Raw genomic sequence first — 27,836 nt, forward strand, 5'->3', positions numbered from 1 at the left:
GCATGCAGCGCCTCTCACATATTTAGGTACATTTAAGATAATAAATTCACTGTGATCAAACATTTGACCTTTCAGGACTTCATTTCATTGTATTCCTTTTTAAATATTATCTTTTGTAATAAGAATTCGGTCCGTGTTTGATATGTAACTAATATAAACACATTTGATTATTTATGAAAAACAACCCAATAAACTCCAAATTGCCAAAAATTCAGAAGACTATTAATGCAAAATGCTCTGAGATAATTTAAAATCTAAAAGCAGTTTCAAAATATTATAGATTAAATTATGGCAACAGAAAACAAATTTTTTATTTTTATAAATTTTGATTTATTTCTACTTTCTGCTCTTACCATCTGGAACTTGTTTTAAACATGCTCTGTTCCTTACATCCAGAATGAATAATTAAGTGACTAACTATAAAATACCATATTGCTGCACTTAGCTCTTCTAACAAATTTTGAATGCATTCAATAGTTGCAATTGAAAGAAAATGTTGTTCTGATTTAAATCCTCTTAAGAGTGTTTGAGTTCTGCACTGCTGCTCTGGGAGGAGAGAAGAAAGCTCCAGAAAAGTTTGTTAGTCTCATTTTAGAAAAAGCTACGTCTTCAGTGACTGACTTCTAATAGTGTAGGACTCTTCCATTATGCATTGGGACAAGTTCTACTCTCTTGGGGCCAATGGGAGCAGGAAAAGGCTTTCTGTGATCTCTTTGCTTAAGCGAGGATTTCAGGATCCAGCCAAATTAGCTGATTGCTGCAGCATACTTCAGAAGTGAGATGGTAAGTAGAGGTCTTGAGGTGCATTGACAGAGCTGTATAGGCAAACTTGCACAGTGTCTGCCTACCAGCACCTGCTGTTAGCTGCTCAGTTTCAGAAGCATGAAATTCATCCTTTTAAAAAATCTCTTGGGTATTTATTAAACTTCTTTTAAAAGGATTATCCTGTTTTGCTTCTTGTAAAAATATGTGTATCTTTGTTTGAGAGTCCAATCTCATCTTTAATTGTGTCCTAACTTGTAATGTGTTTAACATCATTTTAAACTGTGGCATAAATTTTTTAAAATCCCCAATTGAATCTATGTTCAGTTTTATTTATACAACTTCTCTGGAATAAAAGTCTGTCTTCCTTTCTCAGGAGAATAAAAACAAGTGTGAATGTCACATCTTGATATGTTTATAAAGTATGGGTAAATATACCAATAAGCACTTGGTATCATAAAATAAGGAACTATATTTCCCCCTTCATCTAGCAATTTATAAAGAAATTCAAAGCACAAATGTAAAATTCTTTCTCCGTGCCATATTCATTCCAGTTCTTTCCTGATATTTTATTTTACTACTTTGTGTGTCAGCTGAAATTCTTGCTATATGCTATGTAGAAAACAGTACCCTGAAAGTATAACTTTGTAAATATAGTAGAAGGGACCATTTTCCTGCCATTGATTTGCATGCAAAAATTCCATTGACTTCAGTGGAAATTCTCCATGTGGATAAATGTAAGTGTGTTAAACTTTTATATGTATCTGATCTCCCTCCCACCCCCCTCCGGAAACTTAAAAAAAAGTCTCAAGGAACTGCATGTATTTTTTATTGTCTGTTGAAGGAACCTTGGTCCTTTTTGTCTGTCACCTCTGCAATCAGAGTAACGCATTGGAAATACACTGTAATGCAACCTGTACAACTCAGATACACCTCTACCCCGATAGAACGCTGTCCCCAGGAGCCAAAAAATCTTACCACGTTATAGGTGATACCACGTTATATCCAACTTGCTTTGATCTGCCGGAGTGCGCAGCCCCGCCCCACCCCTGGAGCACTGCTTTACCACGTTATATCAGAATTCGTGTTATATCGGGTCGCATTATATCGGAGTAGAGGTGTACTACCAAGCATTAGTATGGAAATCCATCTTAAAACAAATCAATGTAAATTTTAGGATGACATCTGAAAACAGAATACTTGGCTGAGGTTAATCTTATTTTCAGAAAGGACAACATCTCCAGAGAGACTTAATATAAAGAAACCACTTCAATAAGTTAATTTGGTAATTTTCATTGAAAGAAAGGAGCAGGGGAGCACTAGAAAATATTCTACAATTTTTGGTTGTGACTTTTCATCTCAGTAATTCCTATGTGATTTCTTGGATCTGCTTGTTAGGGCTGCCCTTACTTAAAGCTGGGATAGTTACTCAAACCACAACCAAAACAAATGCACTAAATAATCACAAGTCACCTCCTCACCCCGCAAAAAAATCCCTTTTAAAATATAACAAAGTAAGAGCATTGCAGGAAACAGCCATGAGAAAAACCCAAGCCACTCAAACAGAAAGATGAGTTCCACAAACACTGCTGTCAGGTTTTTCTGCTACACTGCTACAAAACTCAGTCTGGAAATGATTTCACTGAAAAGCAGTCCTAAAGCATGTTCTCTTTGTATACCATTGATTTATATATAGCTTCCAAATTAAGCGTTGCCTCAAAAATAAACAAACTACAAACTACATAGATGTAAACCTCTCTACTGAATCTTTCACTGCACCATATTAACAGTACTTAATTTTTTTTTAAAAGTCTTTTGGTTAGTAGAGCATTACGTTCCTGCTTAGTAAAAACAATTGTTTCAGAGGAGGAGGAGTTGCTTGGAACAGAGCGTTGGGGCTGTGGGGGAGAAAGCACTGTGTAGATTTTAGAGTGTAGTGTCCAAAGAAATTTTATCTCATCATAAAAATTAGCAGGCTGTGTAATTCAATTTAAAATTGGTCATCAGTGTCCTGTCTATTACAGAGCTCTTTTTTGCCCTTTTATTTTTTTTAAATCACCACTCTGTTATTTCCAGCTTAGGTGGCAAAGAGTACAAGGGCTCTTAGGGTTTTTTTTAATTCTCCTCACAGTTCTACTCATTTAGGAAATTGTTGGTGAATACAGGAGATTATTTGTAAGATGAGTAAAGAAAGTGCTTGCTCAGTGGAATGCCTCCTTGGCTTTTTTGTTTGTATGAAATGAATTTCTTCTGGTCAAGCAACCAGTGAGAGTGAAGATCTGTTAAAAGCATTTGTTGGATATAGGGCTTGAGTCCTAAAACTCTAATGTTAGCATTTATTCACAGTATCATGGGCATTACTATACCATTCAAAAGCAACTTGCAACAACTTATGTTAATGCAAGGCTGGCAGACTCTCATCTTATGGTAATTACCAATACTGGGGGTTAATTAATGTTCCAAGAATTACTGTCTTTATTTTCTTTATTGCCAGAAAAATGGGCAGCTTTTTGAGCCATGCTTCCTACTGGATATTACCAGTCTATGTGACTTGTTAATTAACCCTCTTGTTCCAGTGGGCCAGAAGCCAGGATTTGAATGCTGACAAATTTTGCATTGCGTTTTTATATCAGGTTAAAAAAAGAAAACCCATGTAATTAATTCTGGGGTTGTGTTGAGAGTGTATAGAAGATTGATGTAGAACAGGGGTAGGCAACCTATGGCACACATGCCAAAGATGACACAAGAGCTGATTTTCAGTGGCACTCACACTGTCCGGGTCCTGGCCACCAGTCCGGGGGACTCTGCATTTTAATTTAATTTTAAATGAAGCTTTTTAAACATTTTAAAAACCTTATTTACTTTACATACAACAATAGTTTAGTTATATATTGTAGACTTATAGAAAGAGACCTTCTAAAAATGTTGAAATGTATTACTGGCATGCAAAACCTTAAATTAGAGTGAATAAATGAAGACTTGGCACACCACTTCTGAAAGGTTGGTGACCCCTGATGTAGAATATTTATTTGAAATTCTTTACTGGGAGATCTAGAAAAGTAAAACCTGATTTCCAGCAGTGTTTCCAGGGAAGGTATAGTAATACCAGCAGTTTGGTCATTTATCCATAGTGCTCATTGTAGTGATAAACAAGATGCCACAGTTTACTTTTTTGAAAGAGGAAATTTGCTTTTTAATATCTGAGAACGACAGTGTAAATAATTATAGCTGTTCTGAAAGACTTCTAGATGGGCTGGTCTGGAGGCCCACAGACAGCTTCTGCTCTCAGTTGTATAAATCTGAAATAATACTATTGAAGGTGAAGAAATTAAATTAGTGTGTTTGAGCAGAATTTGGTCCACAGTGACTACTGAACTGCCCTGTGGGCTTCTTAGGTTTGTGAGGAACCTTGGGACTCATGTTCCCCGTGTCCAAAACAATTAAGAACTTGAAGTTTCCCATGTTGCTCAGTCAGGAGGCTCCATTTTTAGAAACTCAGTTCACTCAAATGCTTTATTTAATTGATTGGCCTCTTACAATTGGTATGCGTACTTCCACCTTTTCATGTTCTCTGTATGTATAAATATCTTCTGTCTGTGTGTTCCATTCTATGCATCTGAAGAAGTGGGCTTTAGCCCACGAAAGCTTATGCTGAAATAAATTTGTTAGTCTCTAAGGTGCCACAAGTACTCCTGTTCTTTTTTCAAATGCTTTACTCCACCTTCTTATCATGCTGTCCTCAGCTGTGCTGGGCTTTCTGTTCCCACTCTGCATGCTAGCTGTGAGGCAAAGGTTATTAAAACCTCACTACTGATGGCACATGAAGTAGAGCAGGAACAAAGCAGCACAGCAGGGGATAGTAATGTAAGGAAAGAGGTGAGGCGATGCAAAGACAACACAAAATGATGACAAGAGAACATCAGACTGGGAAAGGGCATGGAGAGAGACTACAAAGAACAGAGAGATACACAAGACAACAGGGGGACTCAAAAATAGTCAGATGGGAGATGTTCCTGCTTTACCCAGGGCTCACTTTGATCCATCTTAATACAAACATTTGGACTTGGAAACCCTCTGTGCCCCATGAATTGCATATTACTAGTGACAAGTGAACCCTCACTTGTTTTGGATAAGTCTCCAGAAATGTTTGGTTACATTTTTCTAACGCAGCTGAGTTTCTTGAATTTTCCAAACTGGGATGGAAATAGGACTAGAGCAGCCTTTCTCCTGGCATCTTGGCATTTTCTCTTCTGATGCTGTTCATAACCAAGCATGCAAAAATGGAAATTCTAATAGAAAAAATAGCCACCAAAGTTGTCCACATTTTGTCATACCTCTATACAGGGTCAGCTTGGTTATTTATCTGAACTGTCTGCTCCCTCCCTATGTATTACATCATGTTCCTGGAGTTTGCTGCCTCTCAGTAAACCTCACTATACTTGAATACCACATGGGAGACAGGAGAGATTCCAGAAGACTGGAAAAGGGCAAATATAGTGCCCATCTATAAAAAGGGAAATAAAAACAACCCAGGAAACTACAGACCAGTTAGTTTAACTTCTGTGCCAGGGAAGATAATGGAGGAAGTAATTAAGGAAATCATCTGCAAACACTTGGAAGGTGGTAAGGTGATAGGGAACAGCCAGCATGGATTTGTGAAGAACAAATCATGTCAAACCAATCTGATAGCTTTCTTTGATAGGATAACGAGCCTTGTGGATAAGGGTGAAGCTGTGGATGTGGTATACCTAGACTTTAGTAAGGCATTTGATACGGTCTCGCATGATATTCTTATCGATAAACTAGGCAAATACAGTTTAGATGGGGCTACTATAAGGTGGGTGCATAACTGTCTGGATAACCATACTCAGAGAGTTGTTATTAATGGTTCCCAATCCTGCTGGAAAGGCATAACGAGTGGGGTACCGCAGGGGTCTGTTTTGGGACCTGCTCTGTTCAATATCTTCATCAACGACTTAGATATTGGCATAGAAAGTACGCTTATTAAGTTTGCAGATGATACCAAACTGGGAGGGATTGCAACTGCTTTGGAGGACAGGGTCATAATTCAAAATGATCTGGACAAATTGGAGAAATGGTCTGAGTTAAACAGGATGAAGTTTAACAAAGACAAATGCAAAGTGCTCCACTTAGGAAGAAAAAATCAGTTTCACACATACAGAATGGGAAGAGACTGTCTAGGAAGGAGTACGGCAGAAAGGGATCTAGGGGTTATAGTGGACTACAAGCTAAATATGAGTCAACAGTGTGATGCTGTTGCAAAAAAAGCAAACATGATTCTGGGATGTATTAACAGGTGTGTTGTGAGCAAGACACGAGAAGTCATTCTTCCGCTCAACTCTGCTCTGGTTAGGCCTTAGCTGGAGTATTGTGTCCAGTTCTGGGCACCGTATTTTAAAAAAGATGTGGAGAAATTGGAAAGGGTCCAGAGAAGAGCAACAAGAATGATTAAAGGTCTTGAGAACATGACCTATGAAGGAAGGCTGAAAGAATTGGATTTGTTTCGTTTGGAAAAGAGAAGACTGAGAGGGGACATGATAGCAGTTTTCAGGTATTTAAAAGGGTGTCATAAGGAGGAGGGAGAAAACTTGTTCACCTTAGCCTCTAAGGATAGAACAAGAAGCAATGGGTTTAAACTGCAGCAAGGGAGGTTTAGGTTGCACATTGGGAAAAAGTTCCTAACTGTCAGGGTGGTTAAACACTGGAATAAATTGCCTCGGGAGGTTGTGGAATCTCCATCTCCGGAGATATTTAAGAGTAGATTAGATAAATGTCTATCAGGGATGGTCTGGACAGTATTTGGTCCTGCCATGCGGGCAGGGGACTGGACTCGATGACCTCTCGAGGTCCCTTCCAGTCCTAGAATCTATGAATCTATGAATCTGTGGTGTTGGAGCTCAAAGGCTTACAGCTGAGGGACAGCAGAAGAGCTACAGGGAAATGATGAAGTTTTGTACATGAAAGTTCCATTGAGTTTTCTCTTGGAATTGTAGTGAAGGAGATTGATTCTTATTCCTCCTCTCCTCTGTCCCCAGTGAAGCTTTCGGTGCTGGTGGGAATAAAGTATATTTGCTTTGGCGATGCTTTTAGTCCTAAAACTAAAGGATTTTTACTAGCCACACATCCCTTAATAACCACAACTCTGTAACTCCTAGAATAGCAGTGCTGTCTACTGTAGAAAAGGCAGTTCACCTGGAAGTATACAGTACCATGGTGATAGCCAGAATCTGAAGAGAAGGAAAAGGCATTGAACAGTGATGGAGTGGGAGATACAATACTGTCTAGTCACCAGGACTGCTCCATTGGAGTAGCATTGGGTCTGAGTGGAAGGAAGAGGCCTTGCTTTCATGACTGGACAACTCTGCCTATGGATGTTAAAATGAGTCTGGCATTTGACCAAATGACTTCAGAGGACATGCATAAAGTTATAGTGGAAGCAATAGAGCCATTCATAAACAAGTGCTTCCTTGAGGCCAGCTGTAAAAACATTAGCTTGCATTACTAATTGCCAGTTCTGATTAAGTGTACTTGTCTATTCTATAGTGTTTAAGGTGTGCAAATCACACTTTTCAATAGGGGGTTGATTTTTTTATTTAACAAAACACTAGAATCGAAGGCTGAAAAGGATAAGTGAATAGGGTCAGTTAAGAGTAATTGAAGAAGACACAGTAGGTTAGAAATTCCAAATGCTGCCTGCCCAACACTCTATTACAAATGGCATTTAGGTGCAGAAGTATATTTTCCAGCAGGGCTTTGAATGTGTAAGAAATCTTCATACAGGACGGAAAAGGGCATTTGCAGCAGAACTCAGCTACTTCAGAACCTCATTAAAATAAACGGTGCTGTGAATTCAGATGCACAGAAATAGTCACAGTACTTAGCATTTTACCACTTCAGTGTTCTGTGTGAACGTTAATTAACACAACAGCTCTGGGAGTGAGGTAACTGATATTATCCCCCTCTTAATAATGAGGAAGGTGAGACAGAAATGGATGGGTAAGATGGTCTTGTAGTTAAGGCAATAGACTGGAACAGAAGAGATCTAGGTTTTATCTTGACTCTGCCAAAGATTTCCTGGTTAATTCTAGGTCTTGGGCAAACCTCTCAATCTCTCTGTGCCTTGATTAATCATTGTAAAATGGAGATTATAATACTTACTATCTCCCACCCTTTGTCTGTCTACACCCCTATCTTGCAGTTAACGCTGTATGGGAAGTGACTTTATTGAGGTGCCATGCAGGCATAGGACCCTGCCCTGAGAGAGTCACTTGCAGCAGGATCAAGGCCTTAGGTTTTAAGCTCTTCAGGACAGGGGCAGTCTATAATCATATGTATGTACAGTGTTTAGCACAGTGGAGCCCTGAGCTCAGTTGGTGCCTCTAGGCACTGCCATAATATAAATAATTGCAATGGCTTGCTCAAGGCCATACACGGAGAGGCAGCAACAAGAACAAAGTGCTAAGATTGGAGCTCAGGAATTCCTGGCCCCCAGTGCCATGATTATTCCTTTAGACCAGGGATTGGCAACCTTTGGCATGCGGCTCGCCAGGGTAAGCACCCTGGTGGGCTGGGCTGGTTTGTTTACCTGCTGCGGCCGCAGGTTCAGCAGATCATGGCTCCCACTGGCCGCAGTTCGCCGTCCCAGGCCAGCACGTCCCTCGGCCCACGCCGCTTCCCGCAGCCCCCATTGGCCTGGAGCGGTGAACCGTGGCCAGTGGGAGCCGTGATTGGCTGAACCTGTGGACGCGACAGGTAAACAAACTGGCCTGTCCCACCAGGGTATTTACAGGGTGGGCGGCGGGCCAAAGGTTGCAGATCCCTGCTTTAGACCATCCTGCTACAGTCCTCTCTTTGTACAGATCTCCTTGTGGATGTCAAATGAGGATTTTGTAGAGGGTTACGGTTACTATATGTCCCTACATTTTCATGGAAAATGTCTGTGGGGGAGGTGTTCCTCTCCACAGGCATCTGTAGATGGCTAGTAAAATAAATAAATAAAAACAAGGATTAAAAAAAACAAACAAACTTGCTTGCCTGAAATAATAAGGAACAGCTGGAATGATTTGGTTGTCTCATGTTAGTAGCTAAAAAACCTCTCAGCGGGTTGGATTATTAAAAGGAATTTCCGTACAAAACTCAGGAGATTCATGGTATCCAGGTTCATCTCGAGAGACTGTAGAATGTTTAGATTTATTTAAAATAATAAATTTAAACCTGGGCAGTAAAAAGAGGCAATAAATGATGGATAACAGTAGCTCACAACCATCGTGCACCTGAATATATTTTTTAAATTGACTGTAACCGCTGATAGCATCTTCCCTGCAACTAGTCATTTGTTTTCATCCCCTGTAGAAAAATCTAGAAAAGAACCATCAGGTTTATTGTGAGATCAGATACATTAAGCAGAGCTATCAGGAAATGCCGTCAGGTTGGTATTGATCAGCTGCTGGAAGTGGGGTTGGTTCAGTTTTTCGTCTTCTCCTTTTTGGAGAACAAAGAAACAAAAACAAGAAACCGAGCTAAATTCAAGAAAGATTTAAAAAAATATATTATTTTCTTTAACAAATGTGCTTATTACACAAATGTTAACAAGTAAACACATGCGTCCACACACAAGATATGGGGTAAAAATTTGTAAAGCACCTAAATAGCTTAGGAGCCTAAGGGCTTGTCTACATGAGGACATTAAGGGCTTATCTGCACTCTTCTGCAGTGTGGGTTGTGGGATTGTGAATTGCAGAGTGCAGAAAGTGTTGCATGCTAAGTGTTCTGTGTGAAAGCTGCTGACACAAACTAAAAGGTACCTACCTACTTCATGTTAATATTAGTTGTGTTTGAAAGAGGACTATGTGCACTAGTTACCTTTTACTCCACACAGAGCAGTTAGTGTGCAACACATTGCTGTGCTCTGCAGGTCACAACCTTGTAGCCCACACTGCGGCGCAGTATAGACGTAGCTTAAGGGAGTTAATCTGAATTAACTTTTAAAGTTGATTAATTAAACTGCATTAAATCCCTGTGTGGATGCTCTTACTCAGAATTAAAGTGGCCTTAATTCAGTTTAGTTTATCTTAATTCACTTTGGAAGTAAATTAAACTGAATTAAATCCACTTCAATTCTCAATAAGGCTACATCTACACTACAGACCTTACAACGGCACAGCTGCGCCGCTGTAAGGTCTCCCATGTAGCCGCTGTATGCTGATCAGAGAGAGCTCTCCCCAGCGAGCGGCAGTCGCTATCTCAGTGAGTGTTTCCTGCCAACCTAGCGCTGTCCACGCTGGCGCTTTTGTTGGTGAAACTTATGTCAGTCAGGAGTGTGTTTTTTTTCACATGCTTGATCAACAAAAGTTTTACTGACAAAAGTACTAGTATAGACATAACCTAAGAGTGTTCACACAGGAATTTAGTGCTGTCCAACTAAGCCACTTTAAATTCACACCTCTTACTAATTAAGATGAACTTTCCTGACTCTTCCTGTGTAGACAAGCCTAAAAGTCCCATTTTCAGAAGTGATTTAGGAGCCAAAGTCCCAGTGAAAGTCAGACGTATGCACCTAAGTCACTTAGATGCTTTCACAAATTTTACCCTGTATCTTTTTCTTCTTATGTTTGTGTTTTTACTTGTATTTATTGTTCCTTAGTATTGCCATGGCTTATTATTGATTCTCATTAGTATTTTATTCAGTTATGTTTAACATTTGTATTGCGGCACTGCCTAGTAGCCAGCCAGGTCCAGGCCCCATTATTCCAGGCAGTTCATAAACAATGACAGTTGCTGCACCAAAGAACTTATTATTTCTTGAAAAACAAAATTTATTATTTCTAAATATAAATCTGAAAATTTGCAAAAATGATGGCTAGTTTAATAATAAAAATTCCTTACAAGGCTTCTCTGTATGTGTGATTGTAACTATCTTTGTAGGATACAGAACAATCAAGGCAATTTTTTGGATTTGTGTAGAGGGATTTTGTTGTTCAAAAAATACTAAATGGACATAATAGTAAGGTGTGATACATATAAATGTGTGTGAACACTGTTGCATATGAACTGTAGACCTCGAAGAATGTGGGTCTCTGGGTTTAGAAATTAGCAACAAAATAAATAGAACAAATTCATGGGGGATGGGAGACAAAAGGGAGAGTTTTGGTATTTGGGTGCGATTCTCAATAAGAGGTGTTCAGGTATAGAGCCAGATCTCACCTTTGTTGACAGCAATGAGAGTCTCTCCATTGATACCAGTGGGAATTGGATCAAATCGTTATACAAAACCAGTAAAGATTTTTGGCCCACATCTGGGTGTGGGTCCTGCAGTCTTTATTCAAGAAAAATCTTCCATTGATTTCAGGGCATTGTTTTGTCTGAATAAGAGGTGAAGTATCAGGTTCCAGTCATCTTAGATCTTTCTTTAAAACAAAGATTGTCTTTTGACGTGAAATTCTAAGTAGTAGCATTTGTTGGCCTTTTGAAGTGTGGAAATATATATACAGGAAAATACCAAGGCTCTCCTCCATGATAATGATGATTAGTTTAATTACATTCAGTATAATTGTTTCTCAAGATGACCTCCTTTTCTGATAGCCTTTTTTTTTTCATTAAAAAAAAAAAAGCTTAATTGGAATTGTAAATTGCAGAAACGAAAGAGGATGTTATTAGAAGTATTAGCTATTTGTGTCAGGCACTGATGATTGGTTTTGGTGTTCTTAAGATGCAAAGAGCAAATTATTAAAATTGACACGGTGTCGATGTGCACAAGGGAATATCCACTTTTGATGAATTAGTTCAAAATCTGGAGGTTTTCGTTATAGAGGATTAGGTTATATAGTGAATTGAGACTCTGAAAAGAAAATAGAATTGTGTATTTATGCCTTTAGAAATATTATTTGATGGCAATAAAATGTTCCCTGAAATTCCCTCCTGAGTGGAGAAAATGGAGTTTGTTTGCAGTAATTGCATTTTCTAGCATTTGCTTTCGCACTTTCCAATATGAGTTAAGCCAATTGGAACTTGTGATTTGGTTTTGCTTATTGGCAAAAGTACCATGTAAATTGATCTGTGATGCATTTATAGGGAATGCTTTGAAAGTTTTGAAATTGAGATGGCTTTTTCTTATTAGATTTAGATAGTAGTATGATTCATTTCTGTATTTTAGCCTAATGTAATATTAACCAAAAATGTTCTTTTTCAATTTAGTTTTAATCAAGTTCTAGAAGAGTATTTCCATTTCACTTCACTGGCACAATGAAGGCTGAGTTTTTGTTTCCATTATCTGCTCTGTATCCAAAGTTCAATATCTCAGCCATTTGAAACAACATTCATTGAGTCAAAATTTATCTGGAATTTGTCAGATCTAATGTGTCATATCTTAATATATTTAGTATTTCATGTCCATGGTTCAAAGGGATAATGTTAAGTTCTTTAGGAGCCCCCCTCCCCATTTAAACTATATGGGACTAGACACCGATCTTATTTACACTGGTGTAAATCTGGAATGATTCTGCCTAAATCAGTGGAGCCCCACTCCAATTCACCAGATGAAATGAAGGCTAAATCTGGCCTATAACCCTTATATTATCCCAAGTTAGTGCTATTTCGTTTCAGTGGATCCTTTTAAAAGCAAACATACAGCACTCAACAATCAGGTTAGGCCTGCTCTTTGTGCCATGTATTGTTTATATGACGTCCTAGAGCCATTGGCACATTTAATTTTTTTTTTACAAGGATTGATTTTAAAAATGAATGAAAAAAACAATAAAAGCTATTGCAAGATGTAATGACCATATTGCCCTTCAGACTTCGTTAAATTTAAAGGTAGACTTTAAGGACAATGTTGCCAACTCTTGCAACTTCATGTGACTTTTATTGATATTTGTTATTTTCCTTAAAGCCCCATCTCCTGGAGTTATTATATGAGAATCTCAGCGTTTTTAAAGTAATTTTCTAGCTCTTCTCATTTTGGAGGAAAGCTTGAAAACATTAACCCTAAAGGCTCAGTCACCAGCAGGCAAATAAAAAGAGTTCCAAATGTATTCTTTTTAAAATCTCATAATTTTTAAGCCAATCTCATGATTTTGGGGGGCTGGCGCATGGCTTTTGAATACTCGGATTGGCAGTACTTTGAGCTACAAAATCATGCTGCGGCTTTCAAAGAATGCCTAATTTGTATTCCAACTTCAGGACAAATAAATACTGTGCACCAGTTGATAAGATCTAGAGAAAACCTTCTCTTACTAGACTCCACTAGAGAGACAGTTTCAGTTACATTATCCCAACAAACTTCCAAACAAACTCGAGAGGTAAAAAATAACTGATGTCAATGCAGCTGTAAATAGGCTGTGGCATCAGTGGTGAAACAAAAGATTGTATCTTACTGTCATACTAACATTTTTTTTTCTTTGAACAAAAATAACCCCGGATATAAATCACAAACAGTTACATTAGAATAATGTTACGGTTGAGACATAAATGCATAAAAGCAAGGAATTTCCAAGTTACTATTGTCACTGCATCCTTAAATCAGCCCCTTTGTAACTAGATACCGCAGTGTATATGGCCCTGTTTCAGGGGTCCTACTTCACTTGGTGATGTTACATGTCACTGTCATACAATATATTTTACTTCTGTATGGGCCAGATATCTGGATAGGAATATTTGCAGTTGAGCACCACTGGTTCTGCAGCATAAGACTGCTGGTCAGGGACCACACAGGTCAAGTAACATCTCCTAGTGCTGTGGACTCTAGTGGAAGGCCTTATGTGCTACAGTGCTTCAGCTGTTGAGGACTGAGTTACCGGTGATGAGACAAAGATTCACTCAGCATTTCCTTGCTTTCGTGGGTTTATGGCTCAACCTTGGCATTATTGTAACGTAGTTTTTTGTGTTTAATGTTTCTTAGACTTGGTTTTCCATTACCAGCATGGAAGAAACCCTAATGCATGAGTTTCAGAGGAGAAGGTAGCAGTCTGAACCTGCTGTGTGGCTCGATCAGCAAGTGTGAGTATTAACGCTAGAGCTGTCAGGCCTTGTGAAAATGAATGAAGCCTGACGGTTACAGAGTGAAAGGTCAGAGGCAGAGCTTGCACTTACATAACATTTCTTTTCTGTGGTGTCTAACAACCTTTTCAACAAAGGAGAGCTTTTATGTACAAGCTTTAGATTTATCACAGGAATCTAGGGATCTCAGCCTTCACTTTTCTCTATACTGCGGTCTGATGTTTTCTTTGCATAAAGCAAAACAGTTAAACTTTTACTCTTTCGCCCACCTTGATATAGTTTCCATGTGTTTTTATCTTTCCCTTCACGCTCTTCCAAAACCAAATGTTGCTTTAAAAAGGCATTTGTGAACTCATGGTTAAAAAAACCTGGTGGAATATTTTGCAGCAGGAAGATTTGCAGAGTTTTGGGACTTGGGCTGTCTTCAGTGGCCTGGAGCTATGCCTGGACCTTGTGTTTCTGTTTTTCATGTGTGTTTTGCTTGAACTATTTTATTGTTGTGAGTTGTTTAATTCTTTTTATGTCATCAAGATGTGTGTGTGAATGGTTGGAAATGTGTGTTAAGCTGTTAGCTTGTTTGGCCAATATAGTTGTCATTTTCTTTTTTTAATTATTTGATTAAAGGATTTTTTATTTTGCAGGGCCGGGGATAGTGGGAGGGATATTTATTCTGAGAGCAGCCAGAGCTTTTTCATTGCTGGTATAATCCAAGGAAAGATGTTTGCTCCTTCTATCCTGCTTTGGATTCTAATTTTTACAGAGGACTATTGTTGTTCCATTCAGCGTGGGGAATCTAGCATGTATTATAAAAACTGGCACAGATACGAGTCTGATCCATCCATTCCATGTGGAAGGAGGGAGCAGAGCTTTTGAGGCATTGTCCCACCTTCTCTCAAAATAGAGAAGGTAGGACATTGTGTGGTTGGGGCATCGTGAGTTTGAGAGGTAGGGACGGCCACATGCAGGGAAGAGCTAGAGGTGAAGCTGCTGTTCACACTGACTTCCAAAACCAGTGGAGTTTCCACCAGACAATCTACCAGGAATTATGGTTGCAGAACAACATTAAGTTCCACTTTACAGCATTTGTTGCCCTCACCTCATTGAGGGGGATTGTGTACAGCTGCAGCCAGGCCAATAATGGCAGCCCTTCTGCTGGGTGAGCTCTGCTGCCAATAGCAAGGAACGGCACAGAGAAATAAGTGGCTGTCTATAAGGATGTCTGTGATCTGCTGATTTCCCTGCTGATCTCTGAGCTTCTTTGTAGTTACAGGAGAATGTTCCTTGCTGCTTCTACATATCTGTAAGCCCTGTTTCATTTAGTAGTAGTTAGAACAGGGAATTGAGAGTCTCAGACTGTGACTCGCTGTATGACCTCAGGCAACTCCCTTAACCAGTCTGTGCTGCAATTTGTCCACCTGTAAAGTAGGCATGATGATACTTACCTATTTGATGGAGGTGTTGGTGGCCTAGTTAATTAATGGTTAAAAAGAACAGGAGTACTTGTGGCACCTTAAAGACTAACAAATTTATTAGAGCACGAAAGCTTATGCTCTAATAAATTTGTTAGTCTCTAAGTACTTCTGTTCTTTTTGAGGATACAGACTAACACGGCTGCTACTCTGAAACCTGTCATTAATTAATGGTTGTAATACCTGTTGAGATCCTTAGATGAAAGGCACTGAAGGAGTTGTAAAAATGAGAAGACAGCAGTCAAATATCTGTGACTGAAATACATTTACAATGTTATGTACTACAGCTATAGACCCAGCAAAGCCTCATTTCCATGTAATCAATCAAAAGTAATAACAACAGATAGCAAAGTGTGCCACTACCCCAAATGCCTGAAGCATGAAGTTGAAGGCAATGTGGCTTTTACGACAGTGTGGAGATCTGGAGTCATTGCACTTCTCAACCATGTTATGATTATTGTTATATTTTTGAACAGTTGACTAAGAAGATCTGGCATTTTTGCTTCTAACATGGACATGCATAGTTAAATCTCATAGCCAATCACATTCTGTCTTTTATAATGCCATATGTAGGGTAAATCTTTACTTTTCTGAGTAGCCCCACTGAAATCAGAAAAGACAGCTTGGGTGAATATGGGCTTCCAGGATCAAGCTGTTATGAAGCAGAAATTTAAAGAGAATTATTTGGTGTGACATTAGGTTGCGGTTTTGGAACCCCTGGCTAAATCATGTAGTAAAAATCTGGCCGTTTAAGTATTTAAAGTTAATCTGGCAAAACCAGTTTCTTTGGGAGGGTCATATATCTTCAATGTAATCCTTAATTCCAAAGTCATATTTTAGTGGCAACTGGTGGGTGGAGGAAGTATAAAAAATTATTTGTGAGCCCGAAACTGACTGACTTACTCTTAACGGTGATGTTCTTCTCTGAGCAAGAGTGCCACTGAACTGTCATATTTAGGAAGAGAGAAGCCTTCATAGCTATTACAGTAATTTGTTAGTCATGGATTAAATTCTGCCCTGGGATGTGCACAGCTTCCATTGCATGCAGATGGAATTACATTCAAGGATGTAATTGGCCCAAGTAATATATTTTGGCACGTTGACATGGCTGTTTGATTTTGGAAGTTGTAGAGTGACTGATGTTTGAATATCTCCATCATAAACTCCTTACCAGTTGCTCCAGTGGGACAGTGGCTTCCTTTTAATCCTCCTCCTGTTAAGATTTCACATGCATACACTCAGCAGCTGCAGTTGTGGCCTTTGGCCTAATCTGGAAACTGGTCGAATGGTTTAAAATTGGACTTTACTGTCACTTTGTGAGTCTGCGACTAGGGTTTTTGAAGTGCTCACTCCAACAAACGCATCAGGCATCTTCCACAGCTTAGGAATGGATCCCTCCCCACCCAGCAATTTCATGGAATAATTTAGAATAAGTAGTATTACTGTTTTCCTGAACTACTGTATTACGTTAGTATGTGTGATATAAAGAAAAAATGGGGAAATGCCCATCAAAGCTTGCACTGTGCTACCCTCCACCGAGCTACCAAACAATTTGAATGTGGATACATAAAGATTAATGTAGGCAAGAGGAAAACTAAAATACCATTGAGTAGGAGATTTGTGTGTGACTGTGGTTATGCTTCCATAGAAAACATAAAAGGTCAGCAGATTATAGACGAAGGGCACCATTGCCAAAAGAAAACATGCCAGAATATTTCATAAGTTGTAGCACAGAGAAAGAATGAATGTTTTGCATTATTGGGGCCCTTTCAGGAGGAGATAACCTGAATGAGATGTACAAATACATAATCTGATTGGAGGTAATTTATTACTCTGATTAATACTATATACACTTTCCTAGGGGAAGGGGAAAGCAATGGATGGACTGCCTCTGCTCTTCATGGGCCTGTGCTGGCTTTCGACAGATTTAGTTATATATACGTTGGGGGCAGGAGTTTTTTTTTTTTTTTAAGAGCAAAATTCCCCTCATCTCCTGAGCCTCCTTCTATGCCCCTACCCATCAGAAAAGGAAAAAGAAATCTGGCAGAATCTAAAGTCAAGAAATTATGGAGCAAAGTCAGGTTTGTGGTACATAATGAAAGTATTTAAGCATTTAAATGTACTTAACACACAGCAAGTACTGTCCCATGAATGATTAAAGATAGAATGAAGCACATTCATCCTGATCCATTAAAAAAAAAAACCTGTATGCCATTTAAAGACTGCAAGCACATACAACCGTGCCCATAACTGATTACTAATCAAGCTAGCATCTTGAGGGTGTGCTATACGATGTACCATGACATGCTTGCTTCACTGTCAGATGCGGATGTACATTTCAGTGTCCATGCTATCACAATACAGTCTTAGTACACTACACTTAGGCATTGGGATGCTCAGTGTCACAATCCCTGACTTTTGAGCACTAGAAAACCACAGGAACAACACTGCAGTCCACAACGCCTAAGTACCCTACACAATATATCAGGAGAAATAGGCACCTTAGGGTACATCTACACTACAGGGGGGAATCGATTTAAGATACGCAAATTCAGCTACGTGAATAGCGTAGCTGAATTCGACGTATCGCAGCCGACTTACCCCATTGTGAGGACGGCGGCAAAATCGACTTCTGTGGCTTTCTGTCGGCGGCGCTTACTACCACCTCCGCTGGTGGAGTAAGAGCGCCGATTCGGGGATCGATTGTCGCGTCCCATCGGGACGCGATAAATCGATCCCCGAGAGGTCGATTTCTACCCGCCGATTCAGGCGGGTAGTATAGACCTAGCCTAAGAATGTAATCCACAAAGCCAGCACAGTGGGGAGGAGGAGCCAGCGGAGATGCCAGTGAGAAGCATGTGTGCTAAGCCCTGCCCATCTCATGGAGATAGGTGCCTATCTCTGCTAGAGATCCATAAACCCGGGGCAAGACAGGCACTCTGCTGTTTAACTTGTGTGAAGGGCCTGAGCCGGCAGGCTTTCTCAGAGGCAGCTTACCTTCGCACAAAACAGACTGGGTGTAAGGAGTATACTGAGGTCAGTCCCCTCAATCTCTCCTCTTGAAGTTGTTCCACTTTAATTCAATAATTGGGCAACAAAGAGTGAGACTCTGTAGCCAAGGAGGTAGGGCACTGACCTGACAGATCCCTGTTCAAATCCCTTCTCATCAGGCAGAGCAGGGACTTGACCTACTAGTCTCCCACATCCTGGTTGAGTATCCTAACAACTGGGCTAAAGGGAGCTTCTCCTCCTCCTATTTTGGCAACCTCTGAAAGTGCCTCCTGGATCAGGCTTCACAGGCAAGTTAAGCAGAGGAATGCCTGCCTTCTCCCAGTTCATGGATTGCACTGGGATTTAGGCAGGAGATAGGTGTCCAGACACCGAGAGTGAAGTAGCAGTGTGCATGCTGTGATGCTGTCTGGGGATACTCAGAGTTGTGACGCACCTCACTTGTACTTGCTCTTAGTGTGAGGAAGCCTTTCTGTGCTTACTGTGGATGAGCTCCCCAACTCCACCAGCCTCTGGCAACACAAGCACTCCCCTCTAGGCCACCACAGGCCCCACTCTCTCTTTACAGGTTAGCGATAGGGCACACTCCAATCCCCGAGTGCTCCAAGCGTCTCCCAGTTCCTGATCCACTGGATGGTCACAGAATTCCTAGGTCCTCTGTTCACAAAGGAACAGTACATCACGGCTTACCAGTACAGTACAGAACACAGTTCTGCTTAACACACAGCACTGAGATTTGTTTACAGAGAAAGCAAGTAGAAGTTTATTTAATAAAGAACAGGGATTCAAATGATAGCAAGCAGAAATACTGGCAACGAAGGTTTACATATGAAATGAAATCGTAACACGTGTACTAGAGCCTAAACTTAACTAATAGGACATTGTTCTGTCATAAGAGCAAAACCTCACCCAAAATCCTTCCAGCCTATTACAGCCAGGGCTGGCTGTGATCTTCCACTCACGAAGCAAGCCCACTGTCAGCTTACTTCCTAAGTGAAAGATGTCAGGGTGTCTCTCTGCAACCCTAGATACGGCAAAACAGTCCTTTGATCTTTATTCATAAACCAGACACTCTCCTGCTGTGTGTTCCTTCCTATAGCTTTAGCAATCTCTTGTCAATTTCTCAATGTTGATTAGCTGAGGGGCTTAGTATGTAAATAGATATCTATTGTGAGATATACGATACCCAGTTGCATATAACCAGACAGATAAGCGTCTTATCAGAAAGGAACATGTTTTTCAGCTTCTGGTGCCCTGCTTTAACTTTCATACCTTAAGAACTTATTCTTCAGTATAGGCAAGTACCTCCTTTAATATTATCCTTATATACATGATGCAGTGGTTATGCCAACCAGTGTGTTACTGGATCTCAGTCGAGACTTCATATGCCTTTGTTGAATTATTATGCATATAACTGACCCGGGGGATCCCTGTAAAACTCTGTGCACACCCATGCCCTCTGCCGGTAGCACAAATGCCCAGAGGCAGAAACATAGGTACCTAGGGAACTTCTACTGCAAAAACATAGGTGCTGAGTGACTTTAGGTGCAGAGTTAGGCAGCACCTGAGCAGGAGTTTTGTGGATTGCAGTGGAACCTAAAAATGGGACTTAGGCACCTGAATCTGGGGGGATATGCACCTACGTACCTTTGTAGATTCAAACCTTAGCCTCTCTGTGGTTCAGTTCCCCATCTGTAAAATGGGGATAATACTACTTCTCTCTCACACAGGTGTGTTATGAGGATAAATACATTAAAGATTGTGAAGCACTTTGTGATCTACTGATGAAAAGCACAATATAAAAATAGGTATACAAAATGAAGACTGAGCAGGGATATGATTGCTATCTATAGATACATTGGGGACGGGAGGTGGTAAACACCAGGGAGGGAGAAGTGTTATTTAAACTAAAGGACAGTGTTGGCACAACGGGCATGAACAAATTCATTAGAAATTAGAAGAAGGTTCTAACCATCACAGGAGCGAGAACAAGGGGCCACCAAATGAAATTAATAGGTAGGAGGTTTAAAACAAACACAAGAAAGTATGTTTTCACGCATTGCACTGTCAACCTGGGATTGGGTGATGGGGCATGGATCACTTGATGATAACCTGTCTGTTCATTCCCTTTGGGGCACCTGCCATTGGCCACTGTCAGAGGACAGGTTACTGGGCTTGATGGACCTTTGGTCTGACCCAGTATGGCCGTTCTTATGTTCTTATATGACGGGGTTACTTGTGACAGCAGGGGTCAGGACTCCATGACCGAACATGTCCCTTCCAGTCATTTGTTTGTGACTTTGCCATTAACTTACAGGATCAAGCCCTTTGTTAGTTTCCCCTCGTCCTTTTGGGCTTATGCACATGTATATCATTCCATTTATAAACTCATACAACAGTGATTGAGTTGCAGTTTGTCTGCTGTGTTCGGCATGACTACATAGGGAACTCTCCAGCTTGGGATGTTTGTTTGGCTCAAGAAAAAATTGTCTTGAAGTAAAATGTACAGCTTTTCATTGGGCATGAGCTCAGTGGTATGCTAATTTTAAAGTATCTTATTAAACTAAATGGGAAAATGTAAAACCTGGTTATTTATCCAGAATCTGGCGGGAAGTTTTCTCCACTGAAGTTAGCAAATATTGATACTTGGCAGAAACCTGGTTTTAACGTCGCTATCCACCTTCTCTTAAGAATTTCACCAAATCTAGCTTTGCAGGGATTGATAATTGTGACAAGTGTATCAGATTTCATGCCAGTGGTATCTTTTCTGTTTCCTGAGAGAGAAGAAAATAGCAATTTTATTTCGTGCCCAGGAGTCACAGAGAGCAGGAACTGTAGGTACCTATTATTCCTAGTTTTTAAATAAAATGAATGGCAGAGCAGCATGTGACAGAGATGGGAAAGAGGGGGCGGGAATGGGGCATAAACTGCAGAGGAGTGACAAATGCCCAATAGCATCTCCCCCAGCTTTTAGTCTAATGCAGCACCACAGAGAGTTATTAATATGTATGATCTGCATTTTGTTAAGACATTAGGAATCTATGAAGATGTCTAGTGTTTGGGAGGGGAGGGGTCATAGCTTTTTATTTTTCTACCCAGAGTTAACAAATTTTGATCAGGAAATGTTTGCATAAAAATCCTGCCGAACTCCCATTTCCTTGCCATAAATATTGAAAGGGAAAGAATTTTCACTCTTTCCCCATAAGCCCCAGTGGGGTAAAGTTAGTCTGACTATCACAAACATTTCTCTAATTATTTTTTCAAGTAAGCTTTTTGATTTTATTTGCAAACCAAATTTTGAAATAGGAAAGTTGTGTGTGTTTATGGGTGATAGTGCTGGCAAGAAAACATAGAGCCCAATCCTGTATTCCTTCAGTGCGCGCTTCAGGAGTGCAAAGACTAAAGAATTGGGGCAGTAGTGTCCTTATTAGAATAGTATTCATAAGTATAGAATATTAGTCTTTCCTTCACAGTTTGTACAACCAAATAGGGCCAAGAACAGTAAGAAGAGGTGGCTATCTAATCCATGGTATTTGTAAGGAACCAATCACCTTTGTGAAATCATTCCCTTAGTGATCATTAGGAACACGCACTAAACTAAATGAGTTTCTATAAGAGAAGAAAGATGGCTTGTGGTTAAGGCGCTGCATTTGGACTGGAGATCAGAGGCCAATTCCCAGCTCTAACAGTTTTCTGTGTGATTTTTGGCGAGCCGCTTTGAATCAGATTTTTTTAAAAGAACTCAGCTTTTGTTAGGGCACTGAAATAAATGACCTTATTTTCAACATTTTTTTTTTTGCTTTTTTTTAAATCTGGCACCAACTGGGGGTACTGAACCCTTGAAAATCTGTCCCTATGGGCCGGTCCCATTGACTTCAGTGAGCTTTGGATTAAGCCCTTAGGAAATACTATTATCCCCATTTTACAGATAGGCTCTCTGTGCCTCAGTTCCTTTCTCCCACCCTTTATCTGTCTTGTCCATTTAGCTTGTAAGCCCTTCCGGGTAATGACTGTCTCTTACCATATGCTTATAGAGCATCTATCTCAGGGTGGAGCCCTGATCTCAATTAGGTGCTACCATAACACAAATAATAATAATAATAATAATAATTAATAATAAAATGAGAGTCCATCATAAGTGGACTGGTACTGTGTAGAACAGGGTAGAGCATGGGAATAAATTGCTTAATGGGTATTTCGGCATCCTTAAACTCTCGTAAAATATACCTTTAATAAGTAATCCTACCTAATATATACACAGTGTAGAGCCTTTCCTTTGAGCACTTTACAAACATTCATTCATTATGTCTCACTGCATACTAGACTGGAACCCAGGACTGCTGACTTCCAGCTAGTCCCATGTACTAACAGATAGCATGCCAGATGTTCAGAGCTGTTGTATCTCCCTTCAAGCCTGTGGAGCTGAGAAGATTTACACCAGCTGAGGATCTGTCTGCATGCCTGCCAGCCTGTTTTGTTTCATTTTGCAGTACATGCCTTTGGTTATGACATTTCTTTGTGTGACATTACTTTACATCTTAACAAAATTTCATTCAGAGAAAAAGCAGCAGCATTAATAACGTTTGCTGCCCATGGAGATACACACGGATCCTGTGTATTTCATTCTGTCAGTGTTAGCTGTCTACTTATTTTGCCGGCTATGCTGGGGTGGGAAGCAAATGTGCTAATTAAGTGCTCTTTTTGTTATTTCAGGAAGCCTGCCATATGAATATAAAATAGTGATTGCTGGGAATCATGAACTGACATTTGATAAGGAATTCATGGCAGACCTTGTTAAACAGGATTACTACCGCTTTCCCTCTGTGTCCAAATTGAAACCAGAGGACTTTGACAATGTTCAGTCACTCCTGACAAACAGTATTTACTTGCAAGATTCAGAGGTAACAGTTAAAGGATTCCGAATATACGGTGCCCCATGGTAAGTCCCCATTTAAACTTTCTGTGCTTATATTTGTTTTTTCAACCACAGCAAGAGTTACTGCCATTGAAAATGCAATGAGTCCTGCTTTGTTGTGCTGCTGTGCAGAACCGTACTGTATCTTTAAGTAAACCTTGCATTGTGCACAGCTATGAAAACACAGACCGTGTTGTTTTAATTGTAGTGGTAAAGATTTTATGTAGCAAGAGAAACATAATTATTTGTTTGTGTGAGAGAGAGAGTGAGCAGAACAAGAAAAGAAGAGCTGTGATCTATATCCATTCTGCCTGCTGTTTGATTACTGGAAACTCGTGGACAAATTCTGCTCTTCTCTGTATCCATATAGTTCCCATGAATTCAATGGTCTAGTATAGGTGTCAGCAAGGGCAGAATTCAGTCCCTAAAATCTGAGTCTCCACTGCCTTGTGTGTTGTGTAGTCATTTACACTTCTAAAAACTTAGATCAGTATGGTACCATTTTAAAGTTGGTGCCTTAATCTCTATTTTTTTTATCTTGCTACTGAGGAATACTGAAAATTTGTCTGTTCTTCTTTGTTATCAAAATTTTGATAATTAGACTTTGAACCTAATTCTGACCTCAGTGACATCACTGTAAGTCCATTGCTATCAGTGTTGCTCTTGACTGACACTAGTGTGAGAGAGATCAGCGTTGAGGCCCTGTGCTGAACAAACTCAGGAAGATGCTGACTATAGTTGTCTACAGTTCTGTACTGAAGATACCTTGAACTGAGTTTTCAAAATGCCACCTCCTTTATCTGACCGCTATTCTTTCAATCTGTTGTCACATCACATTGCCCGGCTATTTAGATGTAGGATCTTGGTACTTCTTGAATTCAGTTAGCACAGTAAGGAAAACTGTTATGCCTGTGCCACAAAATTGAGTCTCAGGGATGTTAATAATTGTTAAATATGTAGGAATTATAATAGTAACCTCTATTTAGCTGATTAGATATTAGTGTGCAACCTCTAGCATGGACTTAATATAGGTATATCATGTAACTCAGTGATACCAGATTCACTTTAAATGAGAGACTAGGGGTTCTTTTGCACCAAAGAATGGGGCTACTTTATGTGCATTTCTGCAGTTGCTTCTTATGCGCATTTGAGAAGATCTCTCCCTTGCTCACCTGGACAGTGCTGCTTAGCAATTTATAGGCAGCACATTTGCTCAGTTATTCTCTGGTGGTGAAGTTCCTAGCCGTGTCCCGTGTATGGTCCACATGCAACAGTGCTGGCTACAGACGACCCAGGTGGGAAGGGAGAACTTTATAGACGTACTCTGTGTCCTATGCCCTTGACTTAAGCTACTGATTTTTTTTTATTCAAAAGTCATAGTCTTTTGCTTCTAGTTTAAATCAACTTGACACTACCTAGTTTTTAAAAAATACTCTTAGATTCACAGTGTCTGCTAATTGATAGAGATGGTCATAATTCAGGTAAAGAACATCTCTTAAAGACATTTCAAAGTCTTTTTTTTTCTAAAGTAACCATAGGTAGTTCACTGAAGAAGACAAGGGCACATAAAGGCCTTGGTAATGTAACATGGATTTGAGGCTGTTGCTGGAGGGCTAAAAGCTCTGTGAGCTCTCTGGAATGTTAACTGCAGATTACCATGGTGAACAGCTTCCTCCCTCATGTGTGAGCTCTAGACAGAAAGCTTGCAGTTTGCAGACAACCTCTGATGTTTGCAGACATCCTTTCATATTAGTATAGATGGGTTTTACTTAACCTAGATTAAGATTATTGCCACTGGAGAGACCAGAGGGGAAAATGTGGTCTACAGGCCTTGAGGAATGTCTTCTTGTGGGACATGTGACTTGGTGTTTTACAACAGTAGACTCTATTATACCCTTCCAGCACGTGTATAGATGTAGTGATTTTTGCCTTTGTTTCCTGAACCCATAATGGTGACCCATGGCCTACTTTTTCCAACTGCATCCAGAAGTCTTTAAATTTTGCATATTGTATGTGTGAAGATAGAAAGTTTATTATGAAATATTAAGGGACAACTGATCAAGGAACAAAGGTTCTCCTAACCAGAGGCTCTGAGTGGTAGAGATGACCTTCCCCATGCAGCACAAGCCATTGAACACTTAACTTTATTTCATAATAACCTGACTCCTTAGCCCATTGATCCTGGGATTTCCTTGTGCAAAACGCATGGATGGCAATGGATACTTTTCCAGAAAGGAAAGCTGAGCTCCATCCATCCTAGGACACTTCTCTAATCTCTCTTGAGCAAAGTCTGTAATTTGTGTCAAGTTGTGATGAATTGTGGTAAATATGTGTGTAGGGCAAGTGGGAATGAGAAAATTGAGATGAGACAACTACACCTCTACCGCGATATAACGCTGTCCTCGGGAGCCAAAAAATCTTACCGCATTATAGGTGAAACTGCATTATATTGAACTTGCTTTGATCCACCGGAGTGCGCAGCCCGCCCCCCGCCCCAGAGCACTGCTTTACCGCGTTATATCAGAATTTGTGTTATATCGGGGTAGAGGTGTAGTTTAAATTCATGTAGCTCTTTAGGTTAGGGAGTCTACTTATCTTGGTTTGGAAGATGCTGACTGCTGATGCTGAAATGGCAGCTTTCATCCCTTCCTCTTGTGTCAGCTACTGGGAAAGCATGAAATCCAATTAGATTTCTGCATTTTGTGTGGCTACTTCAGAGAAGGGAAAAGGTGCATCAGATGTACGAAGTCAGTTGTTCAAAATTTTACAGAGAGGAGACTGCTCCTTAATGATTGGAAAAGACATTTTTAGCTTTTGTGCTTTTCTTGTATATCGCATTCTCCCCACCCTCCATACTTACCCTGAGCTTCTATCATAAATACAGATTACCCCAAAAGGAGGAAACCTCTGGGGTTTTTTATATGTCTGCTTACCTTAGTTAGGCTTTTTATCTACATATATAAAAATACACACACAATTCTGTCTCAGAGGTGGAACACAAGTGCATTAAACCAAAAGACACTCCAACCCTAAATTGAGCTAAGTTGGCAAGTTCGATTTATATGCATTTTAGATGATATTTCCAGAGGGAAAAATCCATGTTTGCTGATACAGCTAGTGGTTTTAATTTAAGAAGAGGAACCAAACTAAGAATAACATCTGCAATTCTGAGGGTTTCAGCCTGTCAGAGGTTTCTAAGAAGTAATTGCCATCAGACTGGGAAAACTGGTTATAACTCATCTATCTATTTAGAAAATGTAAATTGCCAACTCAGTGTAGCTATGGGAAAGGAATATCAGTCCATATTCATTACATGTTATTACTCATGGTACATCTGAAAGCTTTCTAAAGACCTAAGAGAATTCAAGTAGTGCCTCCTAACTTACAATTTAGTAGAATTTGTATGTAGAAAATAACTTACAACACACCAGAGCATTCATGTGTATTTGCAATTGGAGAGTGCAGTGGAGCATATCAACAGTCTTTGAGGTGCAGAAAATTTGAATGTAGCCTGATGGGTCTGGGAGTATTAAATGGCATTAGCTGCAGAGATGTTGAAAGTGGAGCGCCAGCCCCTGAAAAGTGAAAGACTCCTCCTGAGCAAGGGTCGGACATGCTAAAGTTGCTCGTTGAACTCCTACTTTCAGAGACTGGGGATGTAACTGCTGTTTTTACACTCTAACTAGGAGACTGGTTGATGCACCTTGAAGAAATAACATGGGTAGAGATTTTCCATTTAATCTATAGATAACAATCTACTTCTACAATCTGCTTCCTTTCACTTCCTACTGTCGTTGCCCTCTGGACCTGGTTTAGTTAGTGGAGAAATATCTGATTGTATAGCTCCTTATGCAGGCAAAACCCCTAACGATTTCAACAAGAATATTACCTGTTTCAGAAGTACGAGTTTAGGTCTTAATTGCTAGCCAGTACAAAATAAATAAATAAATCTCTTTGAACTTTATAATTGATATTTAATGATTTCACTCTTAAAAAACTCTTTAATTTCCACAGTCATAGGCCTCAGACATTGAGGTGTCCAGTAAAGAGGGCAGCGTGTAAATCTGTTTTTTTTTTTATGGATCTCCAGCATCTGAGCTGGGAAAATCCTTTCTCCTCCCAACAGGAACAGCTGCATTGTTCAGCAATATCCTGCACCTTTGTCAAGTTGTAGCTTGGTCAGGTCTCAAGAACAGAAACACAAAGCTGGCCTCCCAGTTGCTTTTAATGAATGCTAGTGGGTTTTTCCTATGTCCAGCAATTTGATCCATAGGGTGATCCAGAGGTCAGGAACAAACAGCTCACTATAGCTCACCTCTGAGACACAAAGGCTTTCATTTGCTTTTTTTAGTAACTCTGGAGGAAGTGCCTTAATTTTTTTTCAGAAGCAAAATTTTAATTGGCATAGATAATGTGACCTTGAAAAGGCCAAAAGAGGTTGAAAAACAACACCACACAGTTCAGTCATCTCCTTTAAAATACAATATTTTTCTCCTCTGTGTGTGTGTGTGTGTTTAAATCTGGTGTAAAATTGCTGGATTCACACCATCATTTAGCCTAATTTTGCACATATTTCAGTAACAAGAGTTGAAACTAAGCATGTTTATTTCTCCATTGCATTTACAATTATATTTTAGTACAAATAGCTATTGGGTTGTTACAGCTTC

At 39.8% G+C, this 27,836-nt stretch overlaps 1 protein-coding gene across 4 annotated transcripts in view; it reads left to right on the plus strand.

The window, feature by feature from the left end:
- Window positions 1-27,836, plus strand: part of MPPED2 (metallophosphoesterase domain containing 2) — a 138,232-nt gene that overhangs the window by 63,474 nt on the left and 46,922 nt on the right. For all 4 annotated transcript variants that reach the window (XM_065592523.1, XM_005286867.5, XM_005286868.5 and 1 more), the window contains one exon: window positions 22,968-23,193. In XM_065592523.1, the coding sequence (XP_065448595.1) occupies window positions 22,968-23,193 (226 nt within the window). The remainder of the gene's footprint in view (window positions 1-22,967; window positions 23,194-27,836) is intronic.

The sequence above is a fragment of the Chrysemys picta genome, chromosome 4 (assembly GCF_011386835.1).
Source record: "Chrysemys picta bellii isolate R12L10 chromosome 4, ASM1138683v2, whole genome shotgun sequence".
Taxonomy (NCBI): Eukaryota; Metazoa; Chordata; order Testudines; family Emydidae; genus Chrysemys; species Chrysemys picta.